The sequence below is a fragment of the Vanessa atalanta genome, chromosome 26, assembly GCF_905147765.1.
Source record: "Vanessa atalanta chromosome 26, ilVanAtal1.2, whole genome shotgun sequence".
NCBI classification, from domain to species: Eukaryota; Metazoa; Arthropoda; class Insecta; order Lepidoptera; family Nymphalidae; genus Vanessa; species Vanessa atalanta.
Genome location: NC_061896.1, coordinates 2221961 through 2235401, shown reverse-complemented (window position 1 = coordinate 2235401; position 13441 = coordinate 2221961). Strand labels below are relative to the sequence as shown.

At 31.5% G+C, this 13441-nt stretch overlaps 1 protein-coding gene across 2 annotated transcripts in view; it reads left to right on the top strand.

Annotated features, from left to right (window-relative positions):
• Positions 1-17: 17 nt before the first annotated feature.
• LOC125073863 (ribosomal protein S6 kinase alpha-5-like) overlaps positions 18-13441 on the top strand; it is a 107966-nt gene continuing 94542 nt past the window's right edge. Inside the window, exon 1 of one of the 2 annotated variants that reach the window (XM_047684944.1) lies at positions 18-1243. In XM_047684944.1, coding sequence (XP_047540900.1) covers positions 601-1243 — 643 coding nt within the window. In that variant the 5' untranslated portion in view covers positions 18-600. Of the gene's footprint in view, positions 1244-10079; positions 11178-13441 lie in introns of those variants that run through there. The other variant, XM_047684945.1, reaches the window with a different exon arrangement.

Genomic DNA, 13441 nt, shown 5'->3' with positions numbered 1-13441 from the left:
TTAGTACGTCATGCAGTTGTCTCGCGAACGCGTTAGAGCGCCGCATCTCGTATCGAAAAATGTAAAATAACTACATTAATACATAAAATAAGCACATTACGTATATAGTGAGAGTACTTTTGTGAACTGTTGACGTTATCGAACATATTTACGTGTACAACGGTGTTGTGAATGAACAAAAAGAGCGGGGAAAATTCAGTGGCAGTGACGATCATAAATCTATTTATAGCTAAGCCTGTGGCGCGTTATTGTATTTTTTTGAGATTGTACAGTGTTATAGTAAAAAATAATCATTCCAACTGGGCTTTAACACTAAAATAATCGATGTTTATTTTCTGTACTATGGAATAATTTATATTTACATATAGAACTGAGCCGCCTAAACTAGTTGACAGTTCACAGATACACACAAGCTAAAATCGTTGCGCATGTAGGTGTGCATTGAGCAGTGATGTGAAATTCTTGCGCTTATCGATTAGCTAGATAATTTCAAGGACGATAGTCGATACGTCTTGTATAATATGGTATTCGTAAATAGTATTATAACCGACGATTGATTGTAATCGTTAAATAATTAAAGTTTCATTAACATCTTGCATCATGGAGTCTCTTCAGATGAACCGAAATGATTCTGAAGAAGCGATGCGCAGCGCATCGACTTCAAGTTCAAATCAGCTTTTCATGACTGAAAGTTTAGACCTACCAGACGACACATTTCGTATGAGTCTTGATTATATGTCAGTAATCGGAGAAAACGTTACAATAGGTGATAGAGACGCTTCTATTGATAGTGTTACAAGCAACTTAGTTATAGATACACAGACACCATGTAATACTCCCGTAGAGACAGATAACTCTTTCACACCTACTAAAGAGCACTCACCACCTATATTAGACACGCCAAAACGTAATGAAGACGTAAAAGGGGCTGTAACAAAACAGAATCTACTCAAATTGTCATTAACAAAAAATATTGATGACGGATTTGTGAAGCCTTGCTCGGCTACGGAGATCATGTCTCCCGCCAAAATGTTGCAATTCGAAGTGGACTTTGTAAAGAGTTCGACGCCAACTATGAAAAGAGCTGTCATTGATTTTAACTTTTTTAATGAAAATAATTTTGAAGAATATTTCGAAGATGTACCCAAAGCTACGTCTGATAACGAAGAGAAAACTGATAAGGCTTTTAAAGAAATTCCCGTTATAGTGAAGGCAGACACGATTCGACACGAAATAGGTTACGGTAAGTGTATTCGTTTTATAATATGAGATTTATATTTTTTTTACAGGTACACTTTGGATCTTCTAAGTATCGATTATCTTAATAAAGTCCCGCTGAGCTTCTTTCGCCGCTTGGTCTCAATACATTGGTAATTTTTTGTCTTTCTAAATAAACTATTTCAATGTTCCGTTTACATTTGAAACATTGAAATTGCCATATATAATGGTGTGTGAAGGGTGGTGTGTGTGTATGTGTATGTAGCTTTCAATCAATAAAAACATTATTTCTTTAATAAAATAACCTTGCCTTCAAACAAGGCGTGAATAGGCATCTTGCGGGCCGGCATGGCGAGCGTGACTAGAGCAGCTCATTCTTGCTGACTGTTCTAGTCGTCTTCGCGTTTGGACTCCACTTCCATTTACCATCAAGTAGGGAGGAGTCATATGCCTAACCAGACAATGTAAAAAAAAGCAAAGAAGGATAATATAGGATACGCACGACGTATACACAAGGAAGGAAAGCGGCGAGGAGGGAACAAGACGGTATAAGAGAGCGTCATAACGTTTCACGTCACGGCATACGATTCGTCGTCGTCGTCTTACGCCGAATGCGCGTCAATACATATATCAGATAAAAAATCAACTGTCATGCCAAAATGTTAAAGATATTTGTAACATAATCCTTGTAATTAATTTTGTTTGTTAACGCCTGTAAAGCAGTTCACCTTATCTGAAATAGATAAATAATGTTTATTTGTATGTGTAACTCGCTTAACTTTGTATGTATTTGTTTTTAACACAGATATGCCGATTAATCGCTTATCCGGATTGTTTATTTATAAATCAATTCTTCTATATTTGAATATATCTTTCAATATTTGACTTTGTAACTGGCAATTATTTATCGATTAACATCGTATTTTATGGATATAACATTATTATTTTTTTATAAGACATTGTCATGATTATCTTTTTTAATATCAGTTTTTGTCAAAGTATTTGGTTTTAATTAGATTAGAGTTAAATTTACGTTTTCTGAAATTTGTTAAAATTATATTATATTTATAAAAATAATTTAAAGGAGAGGCAAGTCTCCTTTTTATTTTTACGTGATAATAAAAGCATTGAAGTTCCTTGACAAGGAAGAAATAAAAAAGGAGAATTATCATGAAATTTATGTGCACGTTGATACCTAGTTTCACGGAGCGAGGTCTAGTCTGGACCTTGACCAGAATAACGCTAGAACTACATCAATGGCCGCGGCCCGTACATCTGCAATATACCTATAATTTATATTAGAAAATAGTCATTAACCACTTACTTTTGTTTGCTTACTTTTGTTTTACTAAGAAATATACTTAGTTCGAAATTGTATGGCGTTTTATACCCTTACCTTATTTAAATGCAAATAGCTGAGAATTTAAAGGGCAGTCATTTTATAAAAGGTAATAAATGAAGAAAGACAAAATAGGTTAGATCCTGGTAACACATACTCAGTAAATGCCATGAAGAGGCGATTGCTTTACAGAAATAAAAGCACGCATCATAAAATGATGAAAAGGTGTGAGGTTTCTATAAAATGGCGTATATATTCGTCCTTGAGATTTTACTCTCATCGAATCTATTTAAAAACGAAAAATAAATGCATTGCAATTGACCTCCAGAAATAATGAATAGGCAAAAAAAATATTACAATCATTAAAATAATAAATGTATTTTTTACGATAATTAATTAGCTACCTTAAAAATAAAATTCGATGTTTTACAAGTAGACTACGACCCTACCCTACTAACAATGCACAACTGCAACGCAATCACATTCAGAATTCTGACGAATCAAAATTAAAAATTTATACTTACGTGAACTTTCTAGAAAAATTTCTACACGTATGATAACAATTCTTTATCTTACCATACAAATTTCTATTCGAACTCAATGTAACTTCGTTGCTACGTGATATTTTTCCTTTTTGTTTGAACGCGAAGGTCGAAACACAAACTTCCGTATCTTCAATTATTGAACAGAAAATGGCTGATTGCGTCTTAATTATTGTTCCTTTTACAATACAAACCTTTATAGAGATGACCTTTTTAGTATGCCTTTGCAAATTTAGTTAATACTGTTATCTTAGACGAATACGAATGTAACCTTATTGTTAAGTATTCTGCCTTTAAATTATTATAATAAAGTAGTAGTAAGTACTAGTAGTAGTAGTAGTAGACTTTTTTATTCTTTCTTGAATTTGTTATTATGGGAGAATCGGTAGGTCGGAGTGTAATCGAGATCTATCAGGTAAGTACAGAGTAAGTGCCACCTGACCTTTATAGATATAGTGATGACATTGTATAAGAATAATTTTTCTATGATTAGGTATTATAAAATGGTTATTATAAAAATTTTGACTGATTTTTTAACACTGGTAAGATATTTTTTAAAGAAAATGATCATGAATTCTATTAAAATAATACTTTATAATTATTTTAATTGTATTCATAATACAATTAAATCATTATATAATTTACTATAACCAATACTTTATATCTCAAGAGTTTTTTATTTTTTTATTTTCCTTAACCGAACCAAAACATTGACTTATGTATAGTTTATAAGAAATTGAAACAAAAATGTTCAAGCATGTTAGATTTGATCATAATTTTAAGAATATATTATGTAAAGTATTAACAAAAGTCGTCTAAATAAATTATAACCAATTGTCAAATTTGACAATGATATTCGTTTAAGGCATAGCCTTGTTGGGCTCGATAAAAAAAAAAAACAGTTCAGAAACCGATAAGTGTCACATAACAGTTGTTCCGCGGAAGTAGCTTGCCATGTACGAGAACATGTCCTACACGTTTTAGTTATTGAAACGACACACTTCCTTGTTTTCATCTGATTCAATTAACGCGTAACATTGGTGAGCCCTTATATACGAATATTGTGAGGAGTATTGAAGACATTTTTATTTTGGATTATAATTAATAATGTCTTGACTGTGATGATCGAATTCGGCCTGGATAGGCAACATCAATGAGTAGCGAGCTGAGTTGATGTACGATTTATTCCTTACTATTTTATAATTCGATACGAGGGCAAAGGTATCAAGCGCAGGCTTTCACAAATATTGAAATGGAACTGATACCGAGAATTCTTTGAAAATCTTCGACTGAAAAATTTAATAACTACGATGATGTTAGATCTTCTAGATCTATTTATATATATATATATAGAGCCGAGATGGCCCAGTGGCTAGAACACGTGCATCTTAACCGATGATTTCGGGTTCAAACCCAGGCAGGCACCACTGAAATTTCATGTGCTTAATTTGTGTTTATAATTCATCTCGTGCTCAGCGGTGAAGGAAAACATCGTGAGGAAACCTGCATGTGACTAATTTCAACTAAATTCTGACACATGTGTATTCCACCAACCCGCATTGGAGCAGCGTGGTGGAATATGCTCCAAACCTTCTCCTCAAAGGGAGAGGAGGCCTTTATCCCAGCAGTGGGACATTTACGGGCTGCTAATGCTGATATATATATATATATATAATGTTACTATATCAGCAATGAACTAGAGTGTCATAAATGTCTGGTTGTTCCAATTAAATAAGATATATTTACTCTAATTCCCATTTTTGACAAGCATCTCCCGGTTTAATATACGTGCGGTTTAGCTAAAACTAATAATTGTATAATAATTCAAATTCATTTCAAATAATTCTTGGTAAATAATTATATAAAACGATAAATTCCCTCAATACCTACTAATCGATAATCGATTGTTGGCATGTCAGCAGCTTAACAGTACTTCTATGTTAATACTATGGGAAGTATGGAAAGTAACTAACAACGTAAGATGAGCTAACAGCTCATCACGACTAAATAAATCAACTGTTCTTGAGGAAATTTGTTATTAAGATAGTCTGAGATAAAGATAGAAGTATAAAGTACGGAATCCATCCATCCATTTCTCTGATGTCCATGTCCACAGTTGCTGGACGTAGGTCTCTCTTAATTGGTAAAATTAACCGGTCCTGGGCACTCTGTATGTGTGTAGTTTCTGTCTATCCTCTAAAGAAAATATACCCCCTAAATTATGTTATCCTTAAAAATGAAGAGGACCTTACTGAAAATTATTGCCAGATTAAAAATAATCATTACTAAACTTTTAACTAATAACAAGTAAGTAATTGCGGATAAAATATACTTAATAAATCCTCTGTTCCCTACAATTACCCGGTTGATTCATTTCTCCCGACCACCCCACCCAATATATTTCCACTTAAATGTATCTCTATTTAAAAGGTTTTTTTTTATGGCATTGGTTGGCGGCGAGCATATGGGCCACCTGATTGTAAGTGGTCACCACCGCCCATAGACAAAGGCGCTGTAAGAAATATTAACCATTCCTTAGATCACCAACCTTGGGAACTGAGATGTTATGTCCCTTGTGCCTGTGATCACACTGTATAAGTATTAATAATAAATATTTTTACAAGGTAATTCGTTTCAAATTGTTTTCCTAATTCACAATATTGGTGAGAGGTCGTGTCATTTCTTTTGAATAAAATATGACATATTTTAGTCAAAAGATATGATACGACCTTATGGTCTGGACAGTAAGTATTTGCTCAACCCGTTTTTCTTTATTTATAGATTTTTAAATTATAACATCCCGGGGAAAATAACTAGCGTGCAATATTCTGACTAAATGAACAAGTCTTCATCGTAAATTCTAACTAAAGTTTATGTAATTATCACTAATTTAGAAATGTAGATTGTTGCACAATCTGGTACAAGTAGGTTAATTAAAAATAAAGTCATCAATAATATAAAAGTCAGGAAATATATTTCAGAAGAAGAAAATACCTTTACATAATATGAAACATGTTTGAGGACTGAAACCTACAATGGTATTATAATACAGATGTTCTAATTTCAAGGGCTAGTCATTGTCATTCAGGCACTTAACAACTTCAAACTTATATACCTACTTTTAATGACGCCTGTGGTGCCGGTTCCGTTAAAACATTTGCTAAAGTAAAGAAGTAAGGCTTAGATTGTAACTCTTTTGAACATCTGAAACTGCAATCCGATACGACCGGAGACTAGACAGAGATCAGACAAACGTTTCTGCCATTAATTCAAAGATTATGATGGCTCTATAACAAAAATACTAGATTGCGAAATATTTACAAAAAAGAAATACATATCAAACTACAGGATAAACTGCACTGACTTTGGACTCAGCACTCAGGTACACGAAGAGACCTTGTGCAAAAGAAGGATGGAAAATCCGAGTGAGCACGTGAGCTGAGACACCAACTTAACAACTGAAACTGTCTTAATCTCGAAGAAAATAATAAAAAATAAATGTTTGATCGCTCCAAAATTCTAATGTCACACATAAAACAAAAAATGGAAAGTTTATATTGTAAAAATGTGCTATTAGTCTACTACGAATAAGAAGTAATCAAAACGATTTGCAAACTGACTAAATACTGGACGCTCATTGGTGGAAAGCAATGACCGTTATTGCGTCATCAGCTACCATCGACCAATGACCATAAAGATTAATTAATCTGGCTTTGATCAGCGTTTCAGAAACTGAAGGTAAGCTAACAAGATTCCCACGTGGCTAAGCAAGCATTCATAGATATAGGCTCATTTATTTTTTATCTGTTAACATACTAGGTCAGTGAATATTAGCGCAACGATAAAAAAAACTAATTGCAAATAATCTTATTTAATTTATATCAACGAATACTCTACAATTATTACGATAAAGATTTACATTACCTTTATTATATCAGAATTAAAAATATAAGAATTAGAAAAAATGCTTTTTTTATTACCAATTTTAATGTCATAAACAAATCGTAAAAATCGGTAGCGTTAAAACACTGCATGAAGGCTTATGGCTGACTGCATGATACCAAGCTTTGAGAGTGTAGTTGTTGCTGGATTGTTTTAAACCATTGACAAACATTCTTAGTTGCCTCTTAAGTCTTTCGACAGCAGCTGGTTGAAGTGGCTCTATTATTTTTATTAACATATTATCTGAATGATTTATAATTAAATCAATTATATTATATATACCAGTCAAAGCTGAATATAGGGAGAGGGCATCCGAGAGACTGGCGGCAATAGCGCCTTTATATATACGTTTTCGTCGTTTAAACGACGTAAAAACAATATTTTAAATGTTAAATAATTTAGTCTATCAGCACAATTATGTTGACTAAAAATAATTGGTCAATTTATTTGGAAAATAAATAGGGGCCTCCATTCCTTTGTTGCCCCAGGGCCTCCATACCTGTAAATATTGACTAGTTGTCTTTTAAGACTGACTGTCTGTCTTTAAATAACTATTCTACTCCTTATTACTTTCTAATTCTGATTTGTAATAGATATCAGTGGAAACTTGATTGGTTTATGTATTATTTTATTGTTTTTTTTTATATTACTGTTCTATTGTACTGTTTGTTTCCCAAAAATAAATAAATAAATAATAATAAAATCTCTTATTTCAATGACCGTCTGTGTCTCGTCAGTTTAGTGACGTATAGTGCAGATCTTCAGGTCCTAGGTTTAAATGTCGGTGTTGCTATATAAAAAAATACAGTATTTCTATCAAACAATCACTCAATCTGCTGGTGGTACAGCTTGAATTATTGTTGGCATAGTAAACACATTCGTACAAGAGTGAACGTGAAATCCCTTTGACTGATTGCCGTCATATTTGACTGTCAAAGGCACTTTAATATTTCTTGCGCAGTTAGATAGTCGTCGTCGAGGTAGACCGGAAGGATACATCGTCTCATAACATAATTATGCATTTATTGTTAGTATCAAATATACGCAAATCTATTGCATATGAAAATGACAGGGCGATTTTATTGTTTCGAGACTATGAGTCTGTTCCCGTCCTGTCTATTAACTAACAAAAAACCTCAAATATAAAAGTATTTTATTAATTTGTGTTGAATTTTATTAATTTTAACAATTACTGACAATAAAAATATATTTCTGCAATAAGTATAAATGGGGTTCAAACGCAAACCTTATCCTTTTAAGGGTTAGATTTGAGCTCATTCCATTACGCTAGTAAAATGCATGTCAGTTAATAGACGTCTGAATTTCCTTCAGGTGTTCCCCTTCAACGCACTAGATTAATAATAAACACAAATTAAGTAATTTAAAATTCGGTGGTACTTGCCCCTATTTGAACTCTTTGGTTAAGTTTCATGTATTGCAATCACATTATATAACGCCATATTTTTTTTACAATAATAATGCTTGGTAATTAGGACATTAATATTGACATTAGTATAACGTTTAATTAAAAACTGTAATGGAATGTCATCTCTTTGTCATATGCGTAAACACATTGAAAAGACATTTTATCCACTGGAATGTTAAAGTATATTCCTTTGCCGTGTTTATTTAAAACTTATCAACAAATATTACATTTAATAAAAAAGTGGCATATATTTTATTTTAAAGTTTGTTCTTTGACCCTATTGCTATTGTATTATAAGTATAACTTTTAATTATACATATAAATGCGATTAATGATAGTTACCTATCATTTAACAATTATGAGTATTGTTGTGTAAATCGACAAATTTATTCAATCCCTTTTTTAATTCGAACACTTAAAAGAACCTAGAAAGAGATGGAAAATAGTTTGAACTTTCGTTACGCTCTTACATCTTCTATCTCACTCTACTTGATAGATAAGCAATACCTTTGTCTCGTTTTGTTTACGTCCATGAAATGGTGACTGTGTAGTACATGCATAAAATGAAGATAAAATATATTGTATGATAAAAAATTACATTTGTAATATAAAACTAAGGAAAATTATTTAACATTAAGTGTTTTAATGGTAATTTAAAAGGATATATTTAGTAATCTTATAATTCTTTAAAATATTTGTTCAATTAACTGTTCTTCATGACGAATTTAATATATTCATTTACAATTATATTTTTAAATTCAATGTGCTATAAATATTCTTGCCAGGACTATCAATAGACTACATAATTACCAAAGTAAGCGTAATTGTGCTATATTCTTTTATATAATTACAATTTGCATTCGATTTATAATAATTATAGGTATTAAAATGAGTAAAGGTTATCATTTGGCATTATCCGTATGTGTTCAAGTCAAACATAGAAAAATAATTAAAAAAATATTTCTAGTAAATATGTGGTCCAGTTAGTTAACTTATGAATCGAATTCTTCTAGATCTAACAAATTATTAGAAACTTGACAATAGCGACGCCATCTTGGAATAATCAATAATACCATGCCACATTATGGACGACGCGACGTGCCCATTTGTACGGTTCTCATGATTTAGAGTTATTTATATAAGAAGTTTAGATACCATTTATTCCAACTAACAAATTAATCGATCGCAGACAACGTATACTATTTACTACATTCAATAGAAATAGACACTGCTTACTTTTTTTCCTTCATATGGCGTTGGTTAACAATTAAATTATTAACTTTAATATATACTAGTAGTTTTAATAGATATATATATATATATATATATATATATATAAACATATATAAAGTACATATTAGTTTTATAACTTTCATTCTAAGCCTTCTGCAACGAAGTCTTTTAGTAAATAAATAATAAATGTTTTTTGTCGTATTTGTTACAAGCAAACAAATATAAAATTAGTGTTAAATTAAATTAAAATCAATTTTAAAGACTTCAATTTAATTTTATAATGTAATAAACATATTTTTAATAGGTACTTACTTATTTCAAATTAGTTTCATCTGTATGTTTTCCTTGGTCTGGCTGGCCTCGTAAATTGTATCGTAGTGGGGGCAGCGCCTCTCGCACGTCGCACGGTTTCTATTTTGCGTTTCTCGAATTCAATTTAGTTCTTTATCGCGCTGAGTGAGGCGTCATTCGCGCTAGCATTTTTTAATTTATATACAAGTGATTAGAATAGTTTTTAGACAAACCAAACATTTTAGTGATAGTAAAAGGTTATGAATCGAACTGTCTTAAGTGTCAAATGGACTGTACCAATAGTGTAGTGTATTTTTATACAAAACAAGCATTTGGATTTTTGTGAACAAAATCGTGCGACAAAACGAAGAACAGGCTGTGATTTATTAAATACAAACCGAGAAAAAGTGTAACATTTTGACATTTCACTGGTGCGAAAGTAGCTACGAGCGACATAGACGCAGAGCAATCACGTTGGCTACACGGTTCTCGTATCCAGTACAGTTATAATGGATTTTTAAATCGGTCGGGTATTGTCGCAGCGGCGCCCTCTGCGGATCGGTCTTGCTCGAACTTCGCGCGAGTTCATTGCAGGTTTGACTATGCTCGCGAAATTTATTACGTGTCGTGTTTACTTTCGCTAAATTCGAAATAGTTTTAAAGTGAAAAATAAAGGTTCGGTCGTGACCGGACGCCGTCCGGGAGAGCGTAGTCGGGAATTTAGGTCAGGTCTACATGGTTTTAAAGGGTTGAGCCATGGCGACAGCAGAGATGAGTCTGCCTGACAAGAAGCCTGAGCACGAGTCGGGATACTACGAAGGCAGCGACCAGGAGGGCAGCATGGAATGCGGGTGCCCGTCGCCCGTCAGCTCGAGGAACTCCTCACACTCCACGAAGCTGAAACGTCGTCACAGCGCCCATAAAAATAAGAAGGTACCAAGCAAGAAACTTAAAACTGAACAACCCATGAATGGTCACAGCAATATCCATACGGACAAAAGTGTAGAAATAGTGGAATATACAGTGTCGGTGAAGGACAAAAAAATTGAAGAGGTTGTGGCAGTGCCTGGACCGAGTAAACGTAGTAGTTCAGTGGAATTAATTGGTGGTACAGTGCCTGCCCCAGCTAGGGATTCCGTGGATTGGAATTTGGTTGAAGCCAGCAAAATTAGGAAAAGAAGTAAAGGTTTGTTCTTTTAAATACACATATTTATTTCAGTATATAATTTATAAAAAATAAATTCCTTAAATTGTTTTATAACAAGTAAACCAAGAAACAAATATCTGTTAAGTCGGAAAAATAAAATTAAAGCAAATATATTTATTATTCACTTACATACCAATATACAACTTTTAACTTACTATAAAACAGTTTGAAGTGATAAATGTGACCTAAGTATTTTGATGATTTTAATTTTTTTTCAATTAATTACCTTTTAGCTAAAAAAACTTAATGGTTAAATTATAATGTATAGGTAAATTGATGAATATTATATTTTAATACTTAAAATAAGTGTTTGTACCACTGGAAGCACATTCTGCTAAGATCCAAAGAATATTTCACAAGTATCAAGTAATGATTTTTTATGACCATAAGTTTTTAATATTTTATATAATTATTTACTTGAAAAAAAAAACTACATTAATATTAATATATTGAAAACAAAATTAATTAAAAATAATTAGTTACTTTGCCATATAAATCTGTGCCCTGTAGCCTAAGGGCTAATACAAAATTTTCGAAAAAAAAAAAGTTGTCTTTATATATTTATAAGATTTATTCTTCATGTTTTGTGATTATTTTTTTATTATGAAAATAGTTTCCTTGTTATATTTACTTACAGTATCTTTGATTAATTATGGGCAATATCATACAATAGCATAGACAGACTAAATGTAATAAAAATAATAAATAAATCTTTATCTATCAAAAAATGTTTTAATAATTATTTAATTTCTGTTAATAATAAAACTATGGACGGAAATAGAATTAATAATAGATACACAAAATAATATATAAACCCAGGTTACATAGCTATTTATCATTATCATGTAGATGAGTAGAAATTTATTTAGGATTTTTAATAGTAGTGTAAATGTTTATAAGGAAGATTTAAAAAACCAAGAAAGTAAAAAAAAAAATAGAAAAATACCTAGTAGAGTATATATTTCTTACTATCAAATAATTTAATTTAGAAGACAAATGGCAAACTAACTTGAATACAAGTTCATTGCCATAATTGATTTTATATTTTATGTATATGTGTTTGATTTTATCTTTAAACAAACTAACACATTCATAATCCAACATATAAGCATGTATATGATTGCATTGTTGTTAGAATAATGGGAAATATATTTACATTTCCATTAACATGTTCTACAATAAATACATAAATAACATATTAGTAAAATTTATGATGTTAATATTCAAGAGAAGGGGTTTTTACAGGCCATAAATATATCATTCTTAATGTTCTATTAAATTGAATGTAGTTTTAAATTATGTTTGATTAAAATTAAACTGTTATTCGCAATGCACACTATTTAAAGTTTATCTCAAACAAGATCATGAAGCTGGAGGTCATCACTTTAAAATTTATAGCAGGAGAAATTGCAAAGCGAAGCTATAGTATTATATACTATAGCCTTCTCCAAAATTTACTGCTTCATCTGGTATGATTTGTATGTAAATCAGTTTAAAAGATTTATCAAAAAATACATGTCCTCATTCATACTTTTAACCAAATTAGCATTGCCCTTAAGCAAAACAAAAAACTAAATAGAGATCCAATCTTCAATTACATATTATATTTATTGTACAAGTTTTACATCTGGAATAATTGTTATGGGACATGTCTGAATGTTACACATTTTAAGTAAAGTTTATGATATGCGGGAAAAAACATACTTTTGCTAATAATTTATTGGCTTTTCAACAAAATTAATGGTGTGTTAATATTCCATTGCTGGGTTAAAATATTTTAAGGAGAATGGTTGGAGCTTCATTGACCACACTGCTCCAATGTGGGTTGGAAATAAACACATGTGGTAGTTTTTATCTGATACATGTAGGTTACATCATGAAGTTTTTCCTTACATTCAATTCGATATGAGATACTTGGTGATAGGACTTTGACGGATGAGTGAGTCAGTGTAAGCACAAGGTACATAACATCTCAGTTCCCAGAGTTGGTGGTGCATTGGGAATGTGAGGAATTATTATTAATTCTATGATGCAAATGTCTATGGGCAGTGATGAATATTTACCACCTAGAGGCCCTATATATAAAAAAAATAGGTATATAAATATATATAATTAAATAAAATAAACTATATAACAAAATGACAAATAAAACCATGTATTTGTACATGGAAATAACAATTACATTATTTTAATAGTTTTTCTAGTATCAGTTCTGTTTACCTTGTGAATACATTATGCAAAAC